Genomic DNA, 23,220 nt, shown 5'->3' on the forward strand with positions numbered 1-23,220 from the left:
GCTCTGAGTCACGGTGCCCAACAAAATCTACGCTCAGAGTTTATAATGCTCTGACAAAACAAGCAACAAATGCTAACAAATCAAGCAAAAGAAACACAGCAGAAATGGTTTGGGGGCCACAGGGATATCTTCATTAATATAGCTTGGACAGGATTCTCTCACAAACAAACAAACGACCCAGTTCCACAACACGATTCGAATGTCTCCTTCCTCTTAGACTGAAACCCCACAAATACAAGCAAAAGCATTTTGGATGCAAAACTTGAAAGGTGTGCATAAGTCCATATAAAATATTAAAACTTGAATGAATCCATAGCACTTGGGAGACATTTATTTTATTTTTATTTATTTATTTATTTATTTGGGAAACATTTTAAAAGAGAACACACGGTCTTGTTTCAAAACTCAAAGATTTAGAAAGAACTACATGTTCGGGAAAGTGTCTTTACTACCCGGTCAGCCTTCCTAGAGAAATTCTACTGCCTTCTTCCACAGATCAGACTATGGTAGAGTAGCTATCCCTTAACACCCTTATCAGTTGCTAGAAAACCTGATCACTATATATGGCATCTTCACAAAACCCTCTGAGGCAACGACTTTGATTTACTTTAAATGAGTAGACGCAGACATACAAAGTGTCAAATACAATTAACATTGCCTGCCCTCCTATACGGCATACTACACACTGTCCAGCCAGCAGCACTTTTAAACCTTAATACATTCTGAAGATTCTTTTCCATATAGCTGAACAGTGTTTTATTTAATGCGAATGTGGATATTAATAATAAATGATGAGACAGTGACCGGTTGACAGGTTTTCGTGTTTGCTTGCTTTGGTTTGCTGGTGGTTGTTTTCTGGAACAGGGGCTCACTTTGTAGCCCAGGTTAAGAAACCAGGAACTTGCCATAATCCTCCTGCCTCAGCCTCCCAGGTGCTGGCCTTATAGGAGTGCAGTAGGTCGCCAGCAAGGTCCCAGTTTCTAAAATGGGCGTGAAAATGCCTAGTACAGCTGGAGGGTGGCGCCCCTCTAACTTCAGTCTCAGCCTATTTCGTCAGGCTCCGCCCAAGATCTCACTTGGGGGGACCCCCCGGAGTCTCAAACAAGTTTTGGGGCTAGAGCGGCCGGAAGTATTTGAAGACGCCGAGCGGGCCCGCCCCGCAGCTTCCGGCACTGGTCTCGGGAGTCTCCTTCTGCAGTCGTCCGTGCCTGGTTGGTAGGATGGCGCTAGGCCGCTGCGGTTGTAGTACGGAGAGCAGGCGGCTGCTCCACACCCTCGCTACCCGCCGCCATCTGTCCCCGCTGGCAGGGCATGGGGGCTTCTTCCGCTCTGTACGCGTTCTCCGCGGCCAGTCGTCACAGAGATGTGGGCCTCCGCCGTCCTAGCCCTCCCGTCCTGTTCCCGCGTGTCGGCTAGAGCGTCTCCTCATCGTTTCCTGTTGCCCTGGAGTCCGGGGCGGGGTGTGGGAGAAGAGGGCGTAGCACAACCTCGGAGGGAACTCGTGAGTTCAGGTCGTGTGAAGACGCCGGAAGCGTTGGGAGGGAGGCCGGAAGCGGGGGGGCGGGGCCAGGAAGTGAGGAGGGGCGGGGGTTTATGAGGAGGCCCGGGGCGCGCTGGGGCAGATTTGCACTCAGGTCCACCTGAGGTACTTGTCGTTGGTGGTGCTTTACCTCTGTCCCCTCGCCTCTCTGGGACACCGCAGCCGTCTTGGGGTAGGGGACTGTGTGTGGAGGGGTGGGCTGGTCGGAGGACATTTCCTTGGGCCTCGCCGCCGGCAAGGTGTGGAGCGGCAGGGCTTGGGGTGGGGACGGGTCTCCTGGGCTTCAGAGAAGGAAGACCCCCCCCCCCGCCCCACTCCCCCGGAGCCCCCCCCCCCCCACTGCACTTCTACACTGGCTGACTGGACATTAAGATGGCTGCCGTTGCCATGACACCCAACCCTGTGCAGACCCTTCAGGAGGAGGCGGTGTGCGCCATCTGCCTCGATTACTTCACGGACCCTGTGTCCATCGGCTGCGGGCACAACTTCTGCCGAGTGTGTGTAACCCAGTTGTGGGGCGGGGAGGATGAGGAGGACAGGGACGAATTGGATCGGGAGGAGGAGGAGGAGGAGGTCGGGGAAGAGGAAGAAGTGGAGGCTGTCGGGGCAGGCGGGGGTTGGGACACCCCCATGCGGGATGAAGATTATGAGGGTGACATGGAGGAAGAGGCCGAGGAGGAAGAGGAAGATGTGTTCTGGAGTAGTGGGATAGGCGGATCCAACTGGGACAACATGGACTATGTGTGGGAGGGGGAGGAGGAGGAGGAAGATCTGGACTATTACCTGGGGGATGTGGAGGACCTGAGGGGGGAAGATGAGGACGAGGAGGAGGAAGTGCTGGAGGAAGACGAGGAAGAGGAGCTGGACCCGATCACCCAGCTGCCACCACCTCCAGCCCCTCGGAGGTGTTTCACTTGTCCTCAGTGTCGAAAAAGTTTCCCTCGCCGGAGCTTCCGCCCCAACCTGCAGCTGGCCAACATGGTCCAGGTGATTCGTCAGATGCACCCGACCCCTGGCCGAGGAAGTCGTGTGAATGAACAGGGCATCTGTCCGAGGCACCAAGAAGCCCTGAAACTATTCTGTGAGGTGGACGAAGAAGCCATCTGTGTGGTGTGCCGAGAATCCAGGAGCCACAAACAGCATAGTGTGGTGCCGTTGGAGGAGGTGGTACAGGAGTACAAGGTGAGTAAAATAGGGAAGACAGAATTTAGTAAGGATGGAGATGAAAGGAAGGGACCCGGGGAAGGGGAGTGTGGCCTTACGTAGTAGAGAACTGATTCTCCCTCTCCAAACACTGACTTAAGGTGGGTAAAGGAGAAGGATCCTGTAACATCTTCCGTGGCTTTAAGGATAGGAGGGCTAGTGACAGGAAGTGCTTCACTACCGGTCTTAGTTTCTTCTGGATGAATCTGAAGTCTTATCCAGGACAGAGCTACTTCCAGATGGAAAGAAATGGGGACCTGAAAGATCAAGGAAGGGGTCTGAAACAGGAGCACAGAAATAAACTAGTGTCAGGTCCTCATAGGCTTTTCTCCTAATGGGCTCCACACCCTGTGATGTGGTTTTCTTGGTCAGCTCTTCACTTAGTCTCATGTGTTAACCAGAAAAGAGAGAGGCTTTGAGGGCCAAACATCTTGCTCAAGTTTCAAACAGAATGTCTTTGAACTTTAATTATCACAGGCATATTAGCTAATATTTATAGGGCACCTTGCATAGAGTCAGTACTGTGCTGGCTACTTTGTGTGGATTATCATTCACAATTCGAAGTCACTCTGAGTTTGATATTTGCCATTCTCATTTTATTGATGGGAAACAGGTTTACGTTCTGAACACGTTGGTTTATGTATTGTACAGCTTGGTAAGCGATAGACTCGATATGCGCTTTCTCCCCTTGGGCACATGGGTAACACTACTTGGATATTTTAATTAGACTCTTCTGACTTGACTGCTCTTGAAATCTCATTCTTGTTTGGTTAGCTAGTCTGGTTCTTTCTTTCTCTAATCCTTTGAGGATACATAAAGGAAATTTATCTATGAAGCAGCCAGCACAGACAGAGCTACTTTGAGATTTGAAGCCATGGATATAGGAGAGGGTAGCCCCTGTATGGCTGCCTAGAGCTTCCTGTTTGTGATTCAGTCAGTGACTTCATTTAGGTGATCATCATCATCATCACTAACTTTAGAGCCCAAGGCCTCACAACTGATAGTCAGTTACTAGAGGAGGTTTTCTTTCTTTCTTTCTTTCTTTTTTTTTTTTTTTTTGTTTTGTTTACTGATAGCCTTGGCTGTCCTGGATTCCGCTTTGTAGACTAGGCTGGCCTTGAACTCACAGCTATCCACCTGATTAAAGGTGTGTTCTGCCACGCCCAGCTTAGAGGAGGCTTTCAAAAGTACAATGAGCCTTACTGCAGATATTCTGAATCAGTGAGAGAATCTGTAGAAAACTCAACCTAAGATGGGCATGGTAGTGTGAGCCTCTACTCCCAACATTTGGGAAAGTGCAGGCAAGAATATCAATTCAAGGTCATCCTTGACTACAAAGCAAGGTAGAGGCCAGCTCACATTACATGAGACCCGAGTTACACAAGACTCTTACTCTCTCCGACCCCTCAGGGTTTCTCTGTGTAGCCTTGGCTATCCTGGACTTGATTTGTAGACCAGGCTGGCCTCAAACTCACAGAAATCCACTTCCTCTGCCTCCCTGAGCACTGGGATTACACGACTGCACCACCATGCTGGGCTAAGCTTTATTATTGTTATTATTTTTAATCATTCTTCATTTTCTTCATTCATTGCTATCCCAGAATGGGCTGGTCTTGAACTTACTGAGCTGCTTGTCTTTGCAGGTTGAGCCACCACTGTTACGTTTCTACTTTGTGTCAGTGTAAGCCCAGGCAAGGATTAAGAGGGCAACTTTTGGGAATTGGGTCCTCCCTCTACACTGTAGGTTGAATGGATTGAACTTGTCATCAGGCTTGGCCACAAATCCTTTACTGGCTAAACCATCTTGCCAGCTCAGAGAGCTTGTATTTTTTAAAAAAGCTCAGGAGTAGTGGCACACGCCTTTAATCCTAGCACTCTGGAGGCAGAAGCTGGCAGATCTCTGTGAGTTTGATGCTGGTTTGATCTATATAGGAAGTTCTGTGTCAGAATGGCTGCATAGTGAAATCCTATCTAAAACAAAACCAACCCCAGTAGTAGTAGTAGTAGTAGTAGTAATAGTAAAAGTAAATAATAATAGTGGTAGTAGTAATAGTAATTATTATTTTTGGAGGGGTTTTCAAGACAAGGTTTCTTGCCGAACATGGTGGTGCACACCTTTAATCCCAGCACTCTAGAAGCAGAGGCAGGTGGATCTCTGTGAGTTCGAGGCCAGCCTGGTCTACAGAGTGAGTCCAGGACAGCCAGGGCTACACAGAGAGAGACCCTGTCTCGAAAAAAGAAAGAAAGAAAAAAATTAAAAGTCAGGGTTTCTCTAAGTAACAGCCCTGGCTGTCCTGGACTTACTTTGTAGGCCAGGCTGGCCTTGAACTCATAGATCCAGGTGCACTGCCTCTGCCTCCCCAGAGCTGGGATTAAAGGCATGCACCACCACGCCTGGCTTCCTGTAGTATTCTTTTGTTTTTGTTGTTGCTTGTTTGTTTTGTTTTTGGAGACAGATATTTCCTGTATAGCCCTCGCTGTTCTTGAATTTACAGAGATCACCTGTCTCTGCCTCCCTAAGTGCTGGGATTAAAGGTGTGAGCCACCAGGACTGGCCCCCTGTGATTCTTTGTTTGGATTCATGCTTGTAATTTCTTGTCAGTTTAGACAAATATTAAGTGGTAAATTGAAGCTTTCTGAATTCTGAATTGACGGAGTAAAAATGATGATTCTATAGTAAAAAGATAGCAATAATTTCAAAAGGCATACTTTTTGGAATGACTGATTCATTACTCCTGTAATACTTCTTACAACCAGTTGTGTAAGAATTGCCTTTTGTACTCAGGGTCAGTTATCTTTTTAGTTCATGGGTCATTATCATAGGACGACACTGGCAGCTTAAAACATAGTTAGCAAATGCTGGATAACATGTACCTTCAGGAACTTTGATGTTTGTTATCTGTGATGTTGACATTCCCACTTTAAAGGAAGCATGGCAGCACTTGGGAGGCAGAGGCAGGGGGATCACTGTGAGTTGGAGGCCAGCCTGGTCTGCAAAGCAAGTCCAGGACGGCCAAGGCTACACAGAGAGACCCTGTTTTGAGGAGAAAAAAGAAAAACCAAAGGAAGCATGGTTGCCTCAGATCACCTTGATGCAGTTCCGGTTCTGATTGGAGCTAGGCTTAAGTCCATCCTGTGTTTTCCCCTAATGAAAAAGGAAGAACAAGCCATAGTATACTGGGCATTGTGGTACACATCTGTCAGCCCAGCACTCAGGGAGGCAGAGGCTGGTGGTCTCTGAGTTTGAGGCCAGCCTGATCTACAAAGTGAGTCCAAGACAGCCAAGGCTACATATAAACCCTTTCTCAAAAACCAAAAACAACAGCAAAGAGAGAGAGTTGTGATTCCATGCTATTCCAAGACAGTCAAGGCTACACATAAACCCTGTCTCAGAAAACAAACAACAACAACAATAGCAACAACAAAACCAAAAAAAAAAAAAAAAAAGGAAGAAAGAAAAGAAAGCACAGAAGGCACTTTGTTATCCTTCTCTTGGTCTTTACAGGAAAAGGACAGAATGTAAATCCTGGGGACGGAAAGCTAGTGTATCTGATCACTCATAGAATTGTAACTAAGAGAAGAAAGGGCTTTCCTGTAGCCTGTAATTGAAGGGAAAACAAAGCAGACAGTCAGCATAGAAACTAAGTACAGTGGGCATCTCAGCACTAGGGAGGTAGAAGTAGGAGAATCAGAAGCTCAAGGTCATCCTCAGCTGTAGCACCACCAGGCTAGTTCCTGACTAACCTGGGCTTATATGAGACCATGCCTCAGGAAAGAAAAGTGAGCTTAAGGGACCCTGTAATGCCTGGAAGGCACATTTGTAAATTGTTTATGCATTGGGAAGTAGAATAGACTCTTTCTCGAGTTCCTTAGGATCACAGAGGAAGCTGGTTGGTGTAGTCAGAATCATGCTCAGAAAGCTGGCCTCTAAGAATATCTTGGACTACCAAGAAGAGACTTGATACCCTATGAGCATATACAGGGGGAAAAGGTCCCCCTCAGTCACAGTCATAGGGGAGGGGAGTAAGGGGAAAATGGGAGGGAGGGAGGAACGGGAGAATACTAGGGAGGGGATAACCATTGAGATGAATAAATTAAAAAAAAAAAAAAGAATCTTGGACTAAGTGGAGTAGGGTAATCCCAGGCCAAGGGACTAGCATGGAATCACAACTTTTTTTTTTGGTTTTTTGAGACAAGGTTTCTCTGTGTAGCTTTCTCTGAGTGTCCTGGGCTCTTTTGTAGACCAGGCTGTCTTTGAACTCACAGAGATCCGCCTGCCTCTGCCTTCCAAGTGCTGGGATTAAAGGCATGTGCCACCACCCCCAGCCTGGAATCACAACTCAAAGGGGTGGAAAGGATGAGTATAGGAGATGACACTGGAAATGTAGGTTCATATTTGGAAAGTGGCAGAGAATTGCTTTAAGACTTTCTAGCATAGGGACAACATCTCCAGAAAAGTGTTTAGTAGATTTGTAGGTATTGAGGAAGGTGGCTTAGCAAATGGAAATGACCAAAAGCAGGAGCATCTACTCCTGTGAATGGACTTCATGTGGAGCTTAAGTCATGTGTACATCAGCCGTCGAGTATAGAGTGCTGTAGCTATAAAGATCCAGCCTCTCCAGAAGCCACATACAGGTTTATGCATCAAGAGTGCAGGGCAGAGTTGGAGGCATTTATGGTCATATGAGAGAAGGGATGTGGGAAGGGAGGGCTTATTTGACACCCGTGGTAATTTTAGGCATTGAATCTCCATTGTAGGGAGGATTGGAGAGAGGCCCTGTAGGACAGGTGCTTAATTTCCCTGACTAACCTTCCCTTTCCTGATCCTCAGGCCAAGCTACAAGGGCACGTGGAACCACTTAGGAAGCACCTAGAGGCTGTGCAGAAGATGAAGGCCAAGGAGGAGAGGCGGGTGACAGAGTTGAAGGTGGGTGATGTCTGCGACTGGGCTAACTGATTCTGTTGTTAGGATAAGGAATAGGAGACTGCCAAATAGCAGAGATGACTAGATCCCCTGAAGAAAGGATAGCCAGGGTTGGGGAGGCGGGTAGTCACTTTTCTAGAGATCTGAGGTGATGCAGCCTTCAGAATCAGGAAGTATATTCTGTTGAATATTAATAAGTTTTAAGCACTATACTGGGCAAATATTCTTCAAATCTAACCCAGTTATGCTAGTCTGGCTACCTCTCAGTCCTGTGTCCTTTTATTTGCCATCTCAATCTCACTTTGGCCTTCAGCTGTTATCTCTCTGTCCTGTCCTCATGGCAAACTCCTTATGGCACCTTCCTCACACAACTTCTCCCTTCTCCTTGACATTCCTCCTTCTCTACTTTCTCTGGTCCCTACTAGAGAACCCTCCCTGCTCCCCCAAGAACAGAAGTCCTGTCTCATATCTCCTCTGCCCAGTCATTGGCTGTTCAGCTTTTTGTTAACCAATCAGATAATTGGGGAGCATTGTTTACACAACATTGATTCTTTATAGAAATGACAATGCCCACATCCCAGATTACAGCCAGATCTCAGGGCACAGAAATCAATATCTGAATACACAGTGCACAGGACAATCTCTCAACAATATTTCTGTTTATTTTTATTTTGTAAAATGTAGTGAAAACTGAGGCCTGGCTTGTTGAGGCTGGTTGTGTGGTCTAAAGCTATAGAGGCCGCTCAGCCCTTGACTCTGGATAGCAGAAAGCAAGCGAACAAATCCATACAGCAGCTGCCAGAGGAGTGCCAGGCCCCAGGACAGGCACAGATGGCAGGCAGGACTGCCCTGAATATTACGGGCTATAGTCTGAAAGGCTTGCTGTGCCCTGGAAAGAAGGGCAAACTGTGTAGGGAAAAGGAAGATGATCTTTAGCATTGCAGAGTCCTCTTCTTCTCTCTCCCAGTGTTCTCAGCCGGTTTCTATTTGCTCACCTCTCTCTAAGTAGTCTCACTCCTCATCTCCTACCTGTTTTTAGAAGACTAGCAAGCCTTGCTGGAGTGAACTGGTACTGTGGCCCTGCTAAGCTTCAGCCATCAAATGGACATGCTTTCCCTCTTAGCTGGTCAGAGTGTGGGCCTTGCCACTTCTAGAACCTATAGTAGTGTCATTTGCACGTTAGGGACTTACCACTGAGAAATGCAATGACAGGTGCTGTCTGGCCAGCTGCTGAAGCTGATTCTTTTAGGGTCTTTGAGTTATAGAGGATGTATGCTGTCTTTATTTAAGACACAGAGTGAAACCAATTTGATGGCTACTTTTTTAACCTGCTTGCAGGTTCCTCCTTCCTGCTCAGGCCAATTAATCTTTGTGTGGAGTAATATTAATGGAAAAAGTTATCGTGGTTATCATTCAAAATAGGCAAATGGATTGGGACTAGGCAGTTTTCTGTTATAGGATACTAAATATAGCTTGTGTTCTATCTGTGTACTCCTTCAAGTTCAAATTGGAAATAGAATAAAAAATAGCATCAGTACTTAACATACACCGACCCGTCCTTTTTTTTCTTCTTCTTCTTTTCCCCCAGATTCTTGAGACAGGGTTTCCTCTGTATTGCTTTGTCCTGGAATTCACTCTGTGTACCAGGCTAGCTTTGAACTCAAAGAGATCCACCGGTCTCTACCTCCCAAGTGCTGGGACTAAAGGCATGCTCCATCACTTGTTGTTGTTATTATTATTACTATTGTTGTTGTTACTGTTATTATTATATTACTACTACTAGTACTAGTACTACTTCTTCTTTATTTCTGCCAGACTTTGGAGACAGATTCAGGTGGATCTCTTGTGAATTTGAGGCCAACCTAGTTTACGTAGTGGTTTCCAGGACAGCCGGAGCTATATAATAAGACCCTGTCTCCTCTCCCCTCCCTTGCTATCTCTTTATACAGTATTGTTTTAGTTCCTTTTCTGTTGCTGTGAAGAGATATGATGTTTTTGTTTTGTTTTGTTTTTCAAGACAGGGTTTCTCTGTGTAGCCTTGGCTGTCCTGGGCTAACTTTGTAGACCAGGCTGGCCTCGAACTCACAGCGATCCGCCTGCCTCTGCCTCCCGAGTGCTGGGATTAAAGGCGTGCGCCACCACACCCGGCTGAGATATGATGATGAAGACAACTTATAAATATAGTGCTGGGCCGGGCGTGGTGTCCACCTGTAATCCCAGCACTCAGGGAGGCCGAGGCAGGCGGATCTCTGAATTTTAGTTAAGCCTGGTTTACAAAGTGAGTCCAGGACAACCAAGACTACACAGAGAAACCCTGTCTCAAAAACAAACAAACAAACAAACAAACCATAAACAAACAAACTAAAGCATTTATTGGGCTCTGATTAGGGGAGGCTAATAGGGATTAGTGTGGGCTTTTGAAATTTCAAAGACTACCCCAAGGTGACGCACCTTCAACAAGGCCATAGATCCAATCCTCCCGAACAGTTGCAGCAACTGCGAGTATGGACCAAACCTATGGGGGTCATTTCCATGCAAACCATGACAAGTAAAGTATAGCTGTGTGGTAGTTTTTACACTGTGTTGAGTGTTATGAGACATTAAAGTATATGGGAGGATATACGGTTACTATGCTTTTTTATTTGTTTGTTTCTGTTTTTGTTTTTTGAGACCCAGTTTCTCTGTGTAGCTTTGTCCTGGACTAGCTTTGTAGATCAGGCTGGCCTTGAACTCACAGGGATTCACCCGCTTCTGCCTCCTGAATGCTGGGATTAAAGGTGTGCACCACCATGCCTGGCGTACTATGCTGTTTATAGTTGAGCATCTGCTGCTTTGGGTCTCCTGGAACCAAACCCACTTGAGTAACTAGGAACAACTATAGGTACAAAGTATTTTACCTGTTGTCTCTAGTGTATAACCTTTACAGAAGGGTTTGCTGACACTTAGTGTAGAGGACTTGAGTGACTGCTCTCCTCTGACAGCTGTGACTACTGAGACTCAAGACTCAATTTTGGAGCATCTTCTTTTTGTGTTTTGAGAAAGGGTTTTATATTATAGCCCAAGCTATGGATATGGAGTAATTTGTTTGCTTTAGCTTTAAGAGTATTGATACTGATATTAGCTTCACTTCAAGGCTTGCTTTCTGAATTCTCTCATATGGTAATTTTGGAAATTTCTTACTAAGGACCTACCTGTGGTTGGCACTCTGCCAGCCTCTGGTGGCTCTATAGCAAGCAAAGGCATGCACAGGTCCTATCTGGAACATGGGATAATAGAAGGAAAATTTTAAGATAGTACAAAGCTGGGCATGTCGCTTCTATCTTTAAACTAGAAAACTGGAGTTTGAGGCTAGCCTGGGCTACATAGCAGGACTCTGTCTCAAAAACAAAAAATTGGCCAGCCAAGTGGCTCAATTGATAAAGGTGTCTGCCACCAAGTTTGCTGACTTGAGTTTGCTCCCTGAGACCCACATGGTGGAGGAGAAAACCAAGTCCTGCAAGTTGTCCTCTGACCTCCATATCTGTGCCCTCCATACAGAATACATTCCAGGACAGACAGAGCTACACAGAGAAACCCTGTCTGGAAAACTGGGCTATCTCAGTGTTATAGTAAGACTAAGCTGGGGAAGGAAACATCTCTTTGCATTTCCAAGATGTGTTGGGAGTTAGGGGTCATGAAGCTCCTTTGCCTGAGGTTGAGAGGCTGAGAGGTGGCAGATAGAAGACTGCAAGTTTACCTTCCTATATATTCAGTTGGAGGCCTCCATGCCCTTCTCTTCTTTTTAAATTTTGTGTATGGGTGTTTGCCTGCATGTATATACATACGATCGGGGCCTCCAGAGATCAGAAGAGAGCTTCGAATCTCCTGGAACTAGTTACAGATGGTTAGACCTGGTGGGAATAAAACTGGGGTCCTCTGAAGAGCAGACAGTGCTCTTAATCACAGAACTGTGTCTCTGTGCTTGCCTTTGCGTCTTTCCAGAGCCAGATGAAGGCAGAGCTGGCAGCTGTGGCCTCAGAGTTTGGGCGGCTAACACGGTTTCTGGTGGAAGAGCAGGCAGGACTAGAGCGCCGCCTCCGGGAGATGCACGAAGCTCAGTTGGGACATGCAGGAGCAGCAGCCAACCGCCTTGAGGAGCAGGCTGTCCAGCTAAGCCGCCTGCTTGCTGAGGCCCAAGAACGGAGCCAGCAGGGGGGCCTGCGGCTACTGCAGGTGAGTACCATCCCCTTCCCTGCCCTGGCCCACTCTCCCCTGGCTCTTTTTGTAAATCTGTCAGGCAGAGCCACCACTGCTCAGAAGTGTCTGTTCATCATTAGGAAGAACCCTAACTCTTAATCTGAAGATGAGACATGTTTTGATGGTGGTGACATTATTGATGTGATGTGTGTGCCAGTCACACCTAAAGAGTGCAGATCCGTTGTTAGAGGTAGGGCCTCTTAAATAGCTTGAGAAAGGTTTCCTGGGTCAGACTGAAAATTCTGTTCCTGGGGCTTATGGCAGGAGGGTATGGATTAGGTTTGGTGGTAGCAGGGTAGCTGAGAAGTCTTATTTATTATGAGCCTGGAAGGTGCTGTTTTTCCCCTTCCTGTTCACACTCAGACTGGGAGAGAGCAGTGACCCTGTGCAGCTGACACCTTTTTTTCTCTTTTCCCCTCTCCCTCTTTTTGTCTCTGTTATTCCCAGGACATCAAGGAGACTTTCAATAGGTGTGTTCCTACTCTACCCTTTGTGACCCAGTAGTGTCTGGTTCCCCATTCTTGGCTCTCTGAGACTTCCTTTCCTTTTTCCCTTCCTTTCTCCTTCCCTCGCCCCTATCCCCAGGACCTAAGTTTCTGCTTCTTAGACCCTCTACTTCTTTGCGTTTAGCTTTTCTTTACTCTGGGAATATCATGCTCCCACCCCCTACCTGGTCCCCCTCCTCCAGGTGTGAAGAAATACAGTTGCAGCCCCCCGAGATTTGGTCCCCTGACCCATGCCAACCCTATAGCCACGACTTCCTGACAGACGCCATCGTGAGGAAAATGAGCCGGATGTTCTGTCAGGCTGCAAGAGGTAGGGAGGTCAATGACCTTCCTTTGTCTTCCTTCTACAGGCCTGAGATTAGGGAAGTTTGGGGAGCTGGGATGGAGTAGACTGGGGCCTACTTGAACCCTCTGAGGGTTAAGCCACTATTTGTTCCATGGTGGCCCAGCTAAGTTTTGGGTAGGTGAGGTGGAAGGTCATGGACAGGGGAAGGCCAGCAGGTGTTAGAGTAAGGGTGAAGGTCAGAGCCCACAGAGCCTGAGCTTGGACTCTTTTAAAACAGGGTGGGAGCTGAGATTTGGATAAGGGAAGAGGAGAGGATAGGGGGAAACTGTAGGGATCGGTGTGTCTGTGAGGGGAAAGGTTTTAGCTCTGCTTTGTCTTTCTCCTTCCAAGTGGACCTCACCTTGGACCCTGACACAGCTCACCCAGCCCTGATGCTGTCCCCTGATCGCCGTGGGGTCCGCCTGGCCGACCGTCGGCAAGAGGTTCCTGAACATTCCAAGCACTTCTCGGCCGACTGCTGTGTACTGGGGGCCCAGGGCTTCCGTTCTGGCCGGCACTACTGGGAAGTAGAGGTGGGTGGGCGGCGGGGCTGGGCAGTGGGTGCTGCCCGTGAATCAACCCATCATAAAGAAAAAGTGGGCTCTGGGGGGTCCTCTGTTAGTGGGGATGCCAGCTCCTCTCGCCATCACCATCGCCGCCGCCGACTCCACCTGCCTCAGCAGCTCCTGCTCCAGCGGGAAGTGTGGTGTGTGGGCACCCACGGCAAACGGTATCAGGCACAGAGCTCAACAGAGCAGACACTGCTGAGCCCATGTGAGAAACCACGACGTTTTGGCGTGTACCTGGACTATGAGGCTGGGCGCCTGGGCTTCTACAATGCGGATACCTTAGCCCACGTGCACACCTTTTCAGCTGCCTTCCTTGGCGAGCGTGTCTTCCCTTTCTTCCGGGTGCTTTCCAAGGGTACCCGCATCAAGCTCTGCCCTTGATTAGCCTGCCACCCGCAGGGGCCCCTCTGGTCATGGCTGGGGGGGCGGGTGGTGGTGGATGGTTGCCCACTATGTTTGGGAGCTCCGGCTCCTCCCACTGTTTGTTACCGAGTTGCTTCCTGCTCCTCCTTGAACCCAGGCTGCTTCTCCCTATAGGAGTCAAAAAAAACCCCTTGACTCCTCTGGCTCAGTTTCTCTCACCTAATTTGTCTGACAAGGTCTGCATGGGTCCCTGGATAATGAACAGCTGTCTGACCTTCCCTCCCTGTATGCCTAGCTCAGTCCAGCTCTGGTCCCAGTTTTTTGAGTAGGGGGGATGAACAGAGATTATACTCTTATTCCTTAACTTCCTTTTCCCCCACCTCTACTCGTCAGCCATCTCTAAGGCTTGAGGGTTTGAACAAGACTTACCCAAATTCCATGTTTTGGTGCAAGCTTCAGTTGGTGGAATAAGCTCTGGGAGTCAGGCTGGGCAAAAGGGTAGAGCTGTAAAAGTCTACTTTCTTTTTGGGGAACAGGAACTCTTAAGCTTTCCTTACACCCCCAATTTCTACCTCCATAGATGGCCAGAATTAGCTTCAGTGAGATCTGGAATGGTCAACATGACACCGTATACTGTCACATCACCCAATAAATTATTTTCTCTCTGCATCTTAGTTTTATTTAGGAGGCCAAACTCCTCACACCTCCCAACTCACACTGTCAGGCTGTCCCCTCATTGAGTGCAGTTCAGTTTCTGTCCTCTATCCATCGCTTTTAGTTCCATTTGGTAAGCCCTGTTGGGGAGCTTGGGACACGTCTGGATCCTTGGGAGAGCCTTGGGTATAATCTATTTTTCTAGTAACCCCTTGCCTTCTGTCACTTAACAGCTTTTGTCCTCTGCTATGGTGGCTGAGGTCAATTCATGTTCTTGGGGGAAAAGGTGGGTTGTGTTGCAATAAAGTTTATTTGCTTCTTTTGTGGTGTCTTCTCTAAAAGCAAAAAAGCAGCAGATGCTTTAAGAGTGACTTCCCACAAACAACCCTGGAGCTGGCCAGGCCTTCCCGCTCCCTTCTTAGCTGTCCCACTTAGGCAGGATTGCTTGGAACAATTCTAGCCCTGACCTTTTGGTCCTTGGTGCATGCATGTCCATCCCAGCATTTCCTGTTCAGCAAGGACTGGGATGTGACTCCGGCAACCTTTATAAATGTGCTTATTCAACTTACAGGTTGAAATATATTTCAGCTGTGGTAAAACAAATCAGGATAATAAAATGCCACTGAGAAAGGAACCAGAAAGTGTTCAAGTTTGAGGACAGGGCTACAGAGTTAGCTTCCAGTGCCCACACACAGGAAACTCACCATTTCTAACTCCGTTTCCCTCTGACAGACATGCATGCAGGTGAGGGTTTACAAGGCACTGTAGGCGCCTATAGAATCGGGCAGGTGTAGCCTTCTAAAAATCATACCGAAGCCAGTTTCAGAAAGCCAGTTTTATTTCTAAGACTCTGTTACAAACTTTTAGCGGGTACCAATAGTCACCTGCCACACTCGCACCAGGTTGTCTGTATAGCCAGCAAACAGAGTCTGTAAAAGAGAGTGACAATGGGGTCATGTCATGTCCAGCAATGAATTCTATAGTCCAAAGATATTTATGACTCCCTCTTCTACAATATGTTGTGTTTCCAGAAGAAGCAGCCTGTTTTTTGGGGAGTGGGGAGGCCTTTCAAGCAGGGTTTCTCTGTGGAGCCTTGGTTCCTGGACTCACTACTTTGTAGACCAGGCTGGCCTCACAGTGATGACCTGCCTCTGCTGGGTTTAAAGGCCTGTGCCATCATGCCTGGCTCTTTCCTATCTTGGTGAGTCTGAAATTCTAAATGTAAATCAATACCCTATCTCATCTTTGTCAATTAACCCCTAAACAACTAAGCTTTATTGTAAACTAAATTATCTGGTCTTCAACCCCACCGAAGACTTGGGAAGGAATAAAATTAATCACCTGAGTAAACAGAAGTGCAGGTTAACAGTTTCCAAGATGAAAAAAATGACAGTTTGCTGCCTGAACAGTCACCCCAAATTCTCTATAACGTTGGAACATCACCTTCAGCCTTCTGGCCTAGTATATCTGGCACACATTTGTGAAGCAGCCTGTTGTCTCGAGTCAGACATTTTTATAAGCCTCTAGTTTAAAGGGCAGCAACTCTGTAATCTTTCCCCAGACAGAAATATGCATTATTTAGCATTCTCTGCAGCTACCTAGTCTATCTTAAATCAACCTGGCTCAACATTTTATGTCGACAACATTAAGACTTGAGAACTGAGCTGACACACCGATACACTTACCTGACCATCAGCAGACCAAGCTAGAGAGGTACACTGGGGCGGCTCTGCTTTGCTGCTGGTGCTGATAACTTCTTGTTTCAGTTCATCTACAATGATCTTGCCCTCCAAGTCCTGAGGAACAGACCAGAATCAGTTAAGGACACCCATTATCCTTGTACCATGAATCCATCTCCTGGAATCCCTTCTTAGAAATGGCAAGATGGAAGTGACCTGCTTTAAACAACTATGAACAGGAGATCTGCCTAGCCATGGGCCAGCTAGCCTGGACCTATAACATGCATCACAATATGCATATACCCATGGGTAGTAATGAACTTTTTGGGGGGGTGTTTGAGACAGGTTTCTCTTGTAGTCTGGCTGTCCTGGACTTGTTTGTAGACCAGGCGGGCCTTGAATTCAGAGATCCACCTGCCTCTGCCTCCCTGATTGCTGGGATGAAAAGTGTGTGTCACAGCTGGGTGAGGTAGTGCATACCTTTAATCCCAGCATTAGAGGCAGAGGCAGGTGGATCACTGTGAGTTCAAGGCCAGCCTGGTCTACAAATCGAGCCCAGGACAGTCAAGGCTACATCCTGTTTCAAAAAACAACAAAAATGTGCACCACCACACCCGCTCATACTACACCTCCAAATATCACTCCTTAGGCCCTGGTGGGTCTGGCACATATCTGAGCTACTTGGGAGGCTGAAGCAGGATTGCTAACTTCAGGGCCTGATCATACAACTTAGTGTAAATTGACCCTTCTTAAAATTAGTATTTGTGATCCCAGTACTTGGGAGGCAGATGCAAGTGGATCTCTGTTGAGTTTGAGGCCAGCATGGTCTATAAAGTATCCAGGACAGCCAGGGCTACATACAGAGAAACCCTGCCTCAAAAAAAAAAACCCCAAACAACCCAACCAACAAACTCAACTAAAAGGGTACCACTTTTATCCAGGAAAGGCCGCAGAAACAGAGAAGCTCAAATCAGCTACTTATTTTAAGAGTTAAATACTATTAATATGCCATGGTGGGTGGTGGTGGCACATGCCTTTAATCCCAGTACTCGGATGCAGAGGCAGGTGCATTAAGGCCAACCTGGTCTATACTGAGAAAAAAAAAAGCTATTTATATACACACGAATTACTAGTAGTCCAGCCTGGTGGTGCAGGCTCGACCTCCTTGAAGTCAGTCTACTCTATATAGCATGAACCCATCTTTTAGTTGCCTAGAAATTCTTTAAGATTACTGGATTGAATCCGAGCCAATACTAGCAGCATAGGGGAGGATTCCTCTAAAATGGTGCTGGGGGACTGAATTTGTCTCTTGTGTAACAGATTAGTGCTTTGCCACCATGGTTATTCACACCACTGTTGGTTGTCTTTCATGATGTATGGCTGCTAGTCAACTAATGGTTTGCATCTAGTGGATAGACGTCATGTGTAGTCAGAATAGCCTCTCATAACATGCAATAAAGGGCTATACACGGGTATTCCCTTTCATTAGGTATATGTCACCCAGTGCTACAAACTGTTAAGGGGGGGGGGGCGGAAATTAACCTCCTCAGCACCGATAGCACCTTCATGATGGACCATGTTGAGAAAGTTTGATTCTACCATTGAAGTCGGAACAAACCAAACTCACCCAGATCTTGATACTGGGGCCAGTGGCAGCACAGAGCCAGTAGCGGTTGGGGCTAAAGCACAAGGCGTTGATGATATCCCCGCCATCTAGTGTGTAGAGGTGCTTGCCTTCATTGAGATCCCACAGCATAGCCTGGCCGTCCTGTGCAGGTAGAAAAGGTTAATCAGGACAGAGAGCAAGTGTTCATGCCCTAAACCTTTCCCTCCAATGCACAATATCTTAGCAGCTGTATCAAATCCCAACTTCAAAAGCAAACTTCTTCGGTTTACTTTTTTGTATTAAAATACTTATTATTCCCAGTTTAGAGCATGTTACTAGATAAAATCATTCTCCAACGGGGACGATGAGGCCCACCCCCGCAAGTACCTTGCCTCCAGAAGCACAGAGGGATCCATCTGGAGAGACTGTCACTGTGTTCAGATAGCCAGTGTGGCCAATGTGGTTGGTCTTCAGCTTGCAATTAGCCAAATTCCATACCTAGAAAGACAGGGGTCCATGTACTGGGGTTAAGGTCTACAAGAAAGGTATCTTTAAAGGTTATCTCTGAGAGCTGAGCATGGTGGTGCACGCCTTTAATTCCAGTACTTAGGAGGCAGGCGGATCTATTTGAGTTCAAGGCCAGCCTGGTCTACAAAGTGAATCCAGGACAGCCAAGGCTACACAGAGAAACCCTGTCTCAAAACAACAACAAAAAGGTATCTGAGGCCAGATGTAGTGGTACACCCCTTTAATCCCAAAACTCAACTCAGGAGGGCAAACATTTCTGTTAGTTCAAGGCCAGCCTGGCCTACACAATCCAGATTAACCAGAGAAATCTTGCCTTGAAAAACCTAACAAAATACCTCCAAAAGTATCTCCAAACAGGCATGCTACACAAGCCTATACAGTCTTAGCAATACTTGGGTGGCTAAGACTGGAAATTTGAGGCCTGGATGACATAAGCAAGAATGAAACCTGGACTAATGTATTGAGACAAATCATCAAAACCCAACGTCAAGCTCATTGGCACAGCATCCCAAACCGCATTACCTCTCAAGAGGAAGAGGAACACATTTCGACCCTTTTAATATCAGGGCCATACCCCTGCTTGAAGCTCACCTTAACCAGCTTGTCCCATCCACAGGAAACGATGATAGGGTTGCTGCTGTTCGGGGAGAAGCGGACACAAGACACCCATTCTGAGTGACTCTCATCCTACAGAAGATATAAGGGAAGGTGAGAGGAAGCCATTTCCCCTAGACTACAGCATTCTTGCAATCACTTCCCCAGAACCTGAGTATGTATTTCAAGCCAACATAACCGTTGGTGGAAACACCTGCTGCCCGGCTGCTGACATTTAGTCCTAGGATGCCCACAGTCTTCAGGGAGCACAGGACCAGGCGTAGCTCAGAAACAGCCTCTGGATTTCAGCACTGCAACTCAGATGGCATGTTGGGGTCATCACTGCCCCGCCTGGCTTATAGCCCCTTAAAGTACACAGGTCAGAGATTTAAGACCATCTATAGGGCAGTTAGAGGACACATTTGGGTATCTGCTCATGTGTCAAGAGCCTACCCATTTGATGCCTTGTTTTGGGTTTCCAGGCCCCAACTCAACTTGGCAGGAGAAAAATCCATTCCTCTTAAGTATCATGGCAGTCACGAGCCAGTGTGAATAGTAAAAACCAACCAAAATCCCAGGACAAACAACACATGACAAAGTTAGAGCCAGGCAGTGGTAGGTCACTCTAGGCCACCAGGGCTACCTAGTGATGAACTCATCTCTAAAGCAACAAAGCCCCAGGGGGTGGGAGACAACGCAGCACCCACCATTTACCTGGACAGTGTACTTGCAGACACCCAGAGTGTTCCATAACTTTATGGTCTTGTCTCTGGATCCAGACACAATCTGCCGGTTGTCAGAGGAGAAGGCCACACTCAGCACATCCTTGGTATGGCCTACAAATCGTCTCGTGGTGGTGCCCCTAAGAGGGAGAGCCTGGTCACTTTCCAGACAAAAATTGCCCATTTCCGATCAGATCCCTTTTCTAGCCTCATCCTTGCCCCAGTAGGCTCTACCACTCCACACATCCCACACGTGGCTCAGAACCTACTATCGGCCCAGAGAACCCATTCAGAATTGCAGGACATGTCCTCATTCCCTTGTCGGGATTGGTTGACAATGTCTTCTTGTCATCACCAGGATCCTCTATTACACCTGACTGATGCTCATCTAGGGCACCTTCCACAATGAGATGCTTGTTCTGTCCCAAGTAAAAGTGCTCATCGAGGCCAACTCAGACCAGCCCATAGCAGCTCCAAGGGAAGAGGCCAAACACCCAAAAAACCATGCCTCACCCTCCACAAAAGGACCAATTTCCAAGGAGACCACACCCTAGGGAATCTACCTCGCTCAATCTTCCCTCCAAGGTCCCAAAGCAGGTACTTGCGTTGTGAGATCCCAGAGACGCAGCGTTCCATCCCAGGAGCCTGAGAGGGCAAACTGGCCATCAGAGGAGATAACAACATCGCTAACAAAGTGGGAGTGACCTCGCAGAGCACGCTGTGGAATGCCATAGTTGGTCTCATCCCTGGTCAGCTTCCACATGATGATGGTCTTGTCTAAAAAGGTTGGCAAGGAGAAAGAAATTCCATGAGGACCCCCACAGCCTACACAGTGTCCTAAGGGGAACATCTACCTTCAAGTGGGAGAGTCTACAACAACACAAAAAGAGGAAAGCACATCTAAACCGTAACCTGAGACTAAATTTCAACACACATGAAAAAGTTAAATGTGCATCACATGTGTTTATGGTTTCAAGAAGACCTAACAAGTTTGGTTTATTTATAAAATAGCGGGTTAAATAATAACTCCAAAACAGAAGGGTGTGTCCTACGCCCCCCCCCCACTAGTCAAGACTTGCAACCCACCTTGTGGGTTCTGGGAAACAAACCCCAGTTATCAGTCAACCCAGCACAAGACTAACTCAACAGCTAAAGCACTGTCACTTGGGTACGGGATGAACAGATGTCTTTTGTGTTCTGTCTTTTGTGTTCTGGTGACAGAACTGTAGTAGTTTCGGTGGTGTCAAACACAACGAATTGTATAGAAATACGGAGAGGGAGCCTGAAAAGCCTCACACAAGGCAGGGGGGAACGAACATAAATCTGGGTGGGTAACGAGGATTTGGGAAGGAAAAAAAAAACCCACGATGAAGACATCATGAAAGAAAGAAAAGATTAGTTACAAGAGAGGAAAGCTTCGGGCAGGAGGGGACTGAGAAACCTCCAGAAGTCACGCATGGTCTACAGAGCTCAGAAACAGCCTCTGGATTTCAGCAAAGCAACTCAGATGGCATGTTGGGGTCATCATCACTCCGCCTGGTCGTAGCCCTGTGACCACTCGACCACCCCTCCAGGAGGCAAAGCTAAGACCTAGAACCGCCAACTTTCCCGGCCCCGCTTAGGGCAGTTACGTGACACGTCTCGGTTTCAGTTCATGCGCAAAGGGTCGTCCTGGTTGGGGCCCAGGCTCGGGTTTGTACGCCCCACTTAGCACCTGGGTCGGGGCGGGGTGGGGGTGGGGGGGGAGAAATGGCCGGAGTCGGCCACCCCGCGCGACACCTGCTAAGCCACGAGACACATGCAGGTCCCCGGGACGCCCGGCGTTTCGTCGGCATGCAGCCCGTACCTCGAGACGCGGACAGGATCATGTCCGGGAACTGCGGTGTGGTGGCGATCTGGGTTACCCAGCCGTTATGGCCCTTAAGGGTCCCACGAAGGGTCATCTGCTCGGTCATGGCTGCAGCTGAGGTGAGTGTCGCCGCAGCGACAAGGATGGCACCGGATAGCTCGGAGAGCCAAGCGCCACAGCGGCTGCCACCGCGACCCTGCGGAGGAAAAGAAAGAGCGACCTCCGCCGGAACCGGAAATACCCAGAGAGCAAGGCGGGGATTCCCATGATTCACTGCTGCCTAGCGATGGCGGCCTCAGGTTATGGGAGGACCTGGGTGAAGCAAGTCGCAGTAACGTCGTTTCTTCTGCCACGCAACATAATTTGGCAGCGATATACAAGTGCATTCTGAAGCCAGATGTACCAGGCTTCTAGAAAGGTTTCTCGGAAGTTTAGGACGTGGCGAGGCGGCCTGCACACCAACCGTACTGCAGCGGCTTCCCGCTCCTACGTGGCAGAGACGGAGCTCCGCCCCTTCCGCCTCGGGTTTGGTTCCTGGGTAGGAGACAGGGATGAAGACTGTGACTTAAGGAAGTACGATTAAAGACATGTGCTACCAAATCTGGACTTTTTAAAAAGATTTTTTTTCTTGCCGAGACAGGATTTTTCTCTGTGTAGCCTTGGCTGCCCTGGACTCGCTTTGTAGGCCAGGCTGTCCTCGATTTCACAGCGATCTGCCTGCCTCTGCTTCTTGCACCTCGGCGCCCAGCCTTTTCGTTTGTTTTGTTTTTCGAGACAAGGCTCTGTGTAGCCTTGGCTGTCCTGAATTGGCTTTGTAGGTTTTTTTTTTTTAACCTTTTTTTGTTTTAAAACACGGTTTCATGTAGTGAAGGCTAGACTTGAACTAGCTATGTAGTAGCCAAGGATGGTTTTGTTTTTGTTTTTTTTTAACTTTTATTTTTATTTTTTATTTATTATGTATATGTACAGTGTTCTGCCTGCATGTGTGCATGCAGGCCAGAAGAGGGCACTACAGATGGTTGTGAGCCACCATGTGGTTGCTGGGAAGTGAACTCAGGACCTCTGGAAGAGCAAGCCAGTGACTTTAACTTCTGAGCCATCTCTCCAGCCCCCAAGGATGGTTTTGAACTACTGATCCTCCTGCTTTTGCCCTCTGAGTGCTGCGATTATAAAGCGGGCCGCCTGCGATATTTAGAGGAAGTTCTGGGTTCCAATTTCTGGGAATTGTGTTGAATGGCTGGGCGTGGTGGCGCAGGCCTTTAATCCCAGCACTCGTGAGGCAGAGGCAGGTGGATATCTGAGTTAGAGGCCAGCCTGGTTTACAAAGAGTCCAGGACAGCCAATAAATAAATAAATAAAGCCCTTTCTGTGGTTCTGACCACTCCACAGAAAAACTTGCTAGTCTGTCTTGGGTAGCAAGGACAGAAGCAGAGGAACACTGAAAGCCTGGCAGCCTGATGACTGTCCCTTCAACACTTGTTTTATGTAGTGTCCCCTAATATCACAGATCTCTCCTTAATTTTTTTCTTTTTTTCTTTTTTTTTTTTTTTACATTTTATGTTTTAAAGCATTTGGGCCAGGCTGCACACCTTTAATCCCAGCACTGGAGGCAGAAGCAGCCGAATCACTTAGTTCCAGGCCAACCTGGTCTACAAAGGGGAGTCCAGGACAAGCAAGGCTACACACAGAGAAACACAAATGGGCCAGGGGTGGGGGGGATGGGGGGGGGGACGGGACACGACCAACAACCGATTATTTGGGTGTGAGTGGGCTTGTGCTTGCCACAGGGCACAGGTGGAAGTCAGTTTTCTGTCCTGCCGTGTGGGCTACATGTGATTTTTGCCTCTTGCTCAGTTCAAAGATTTTCAAAAGGGGGCACAGGTCAGGACGGTAGAAACTACTGTTTTTATTTTAGTGATGTT

At 47.8% G+C, this 23,220-nt stretch overlaps 2 protein-coding genes across 2 annotated transcripts; one reads left to right on the forward strand and one right to left on the reverse strand.

Moving 5' to 3' along the window:
• Positions 1-365: 365 nt before the first annotated feature.
• TRIM41 (tripartite motif containing 41) lies at positions 366-14,640 on the forward strand. The gene is made up of 6 exons (XM_084762872.1): positions 366-2,722; positions 7,575-7,670; positions 11,649-11,879; positions 12,351-12,373; positions 12,592-12,719; positions 13,086-14,640. Exons 1-6 carry the CDS (start codon positions 1,913-1,915, stop codon positions 13,682-13,684), a joined length of 1,887 nt encoding a protein of 628 aa, XP_084618998.1. The 5' UTR covers positions 366-1,912; the 3' UTR covers positions 13,685-14,640.
• Positions 14,641-15,140: 500 nt separating this feature from the next.
• On the reverse strand, positions 15,141-21,533 carry RACK1 (receptor for activated C kinase 1). Its single transcript, XM_084762873.1, has 8 exons — positions 21,296-21,533; positions 20,055-20,226; positions 19,442-19,589; positions 18,725-18,820; positions 17,993-18,103; positions 17,627-17,767; positions 16,006-16,116; positions 15,141-15,249 (listed from the first exon to the last, which is right to left on the reverse strand). The coding sequence occupies exons 1-8, from the start codon at positions 21,402-21,404 to the stop codon at positions 15,184-15,186; spliced, it is 954 nt and encodes a 317-aa protein (XP_084618999.1). The 5' UTR covers positions 21,405-21,533; the 3' UTR covers positions 15,141-15,183.
• Positions 21,534-23,220: the final 1,687 nt, after the last annotated feature.

The sequence above is a fragment of the Acomys minous genome, assembly GCF_964271855.1.
Source record: "Acomys minous genome assembly, chromosome: 16".
Lineage (NCBI taxonomy): Eukaryota > Metazoa > Chordata > Mammalia > Rodentia > Muridae > Acomys > Acomys minous.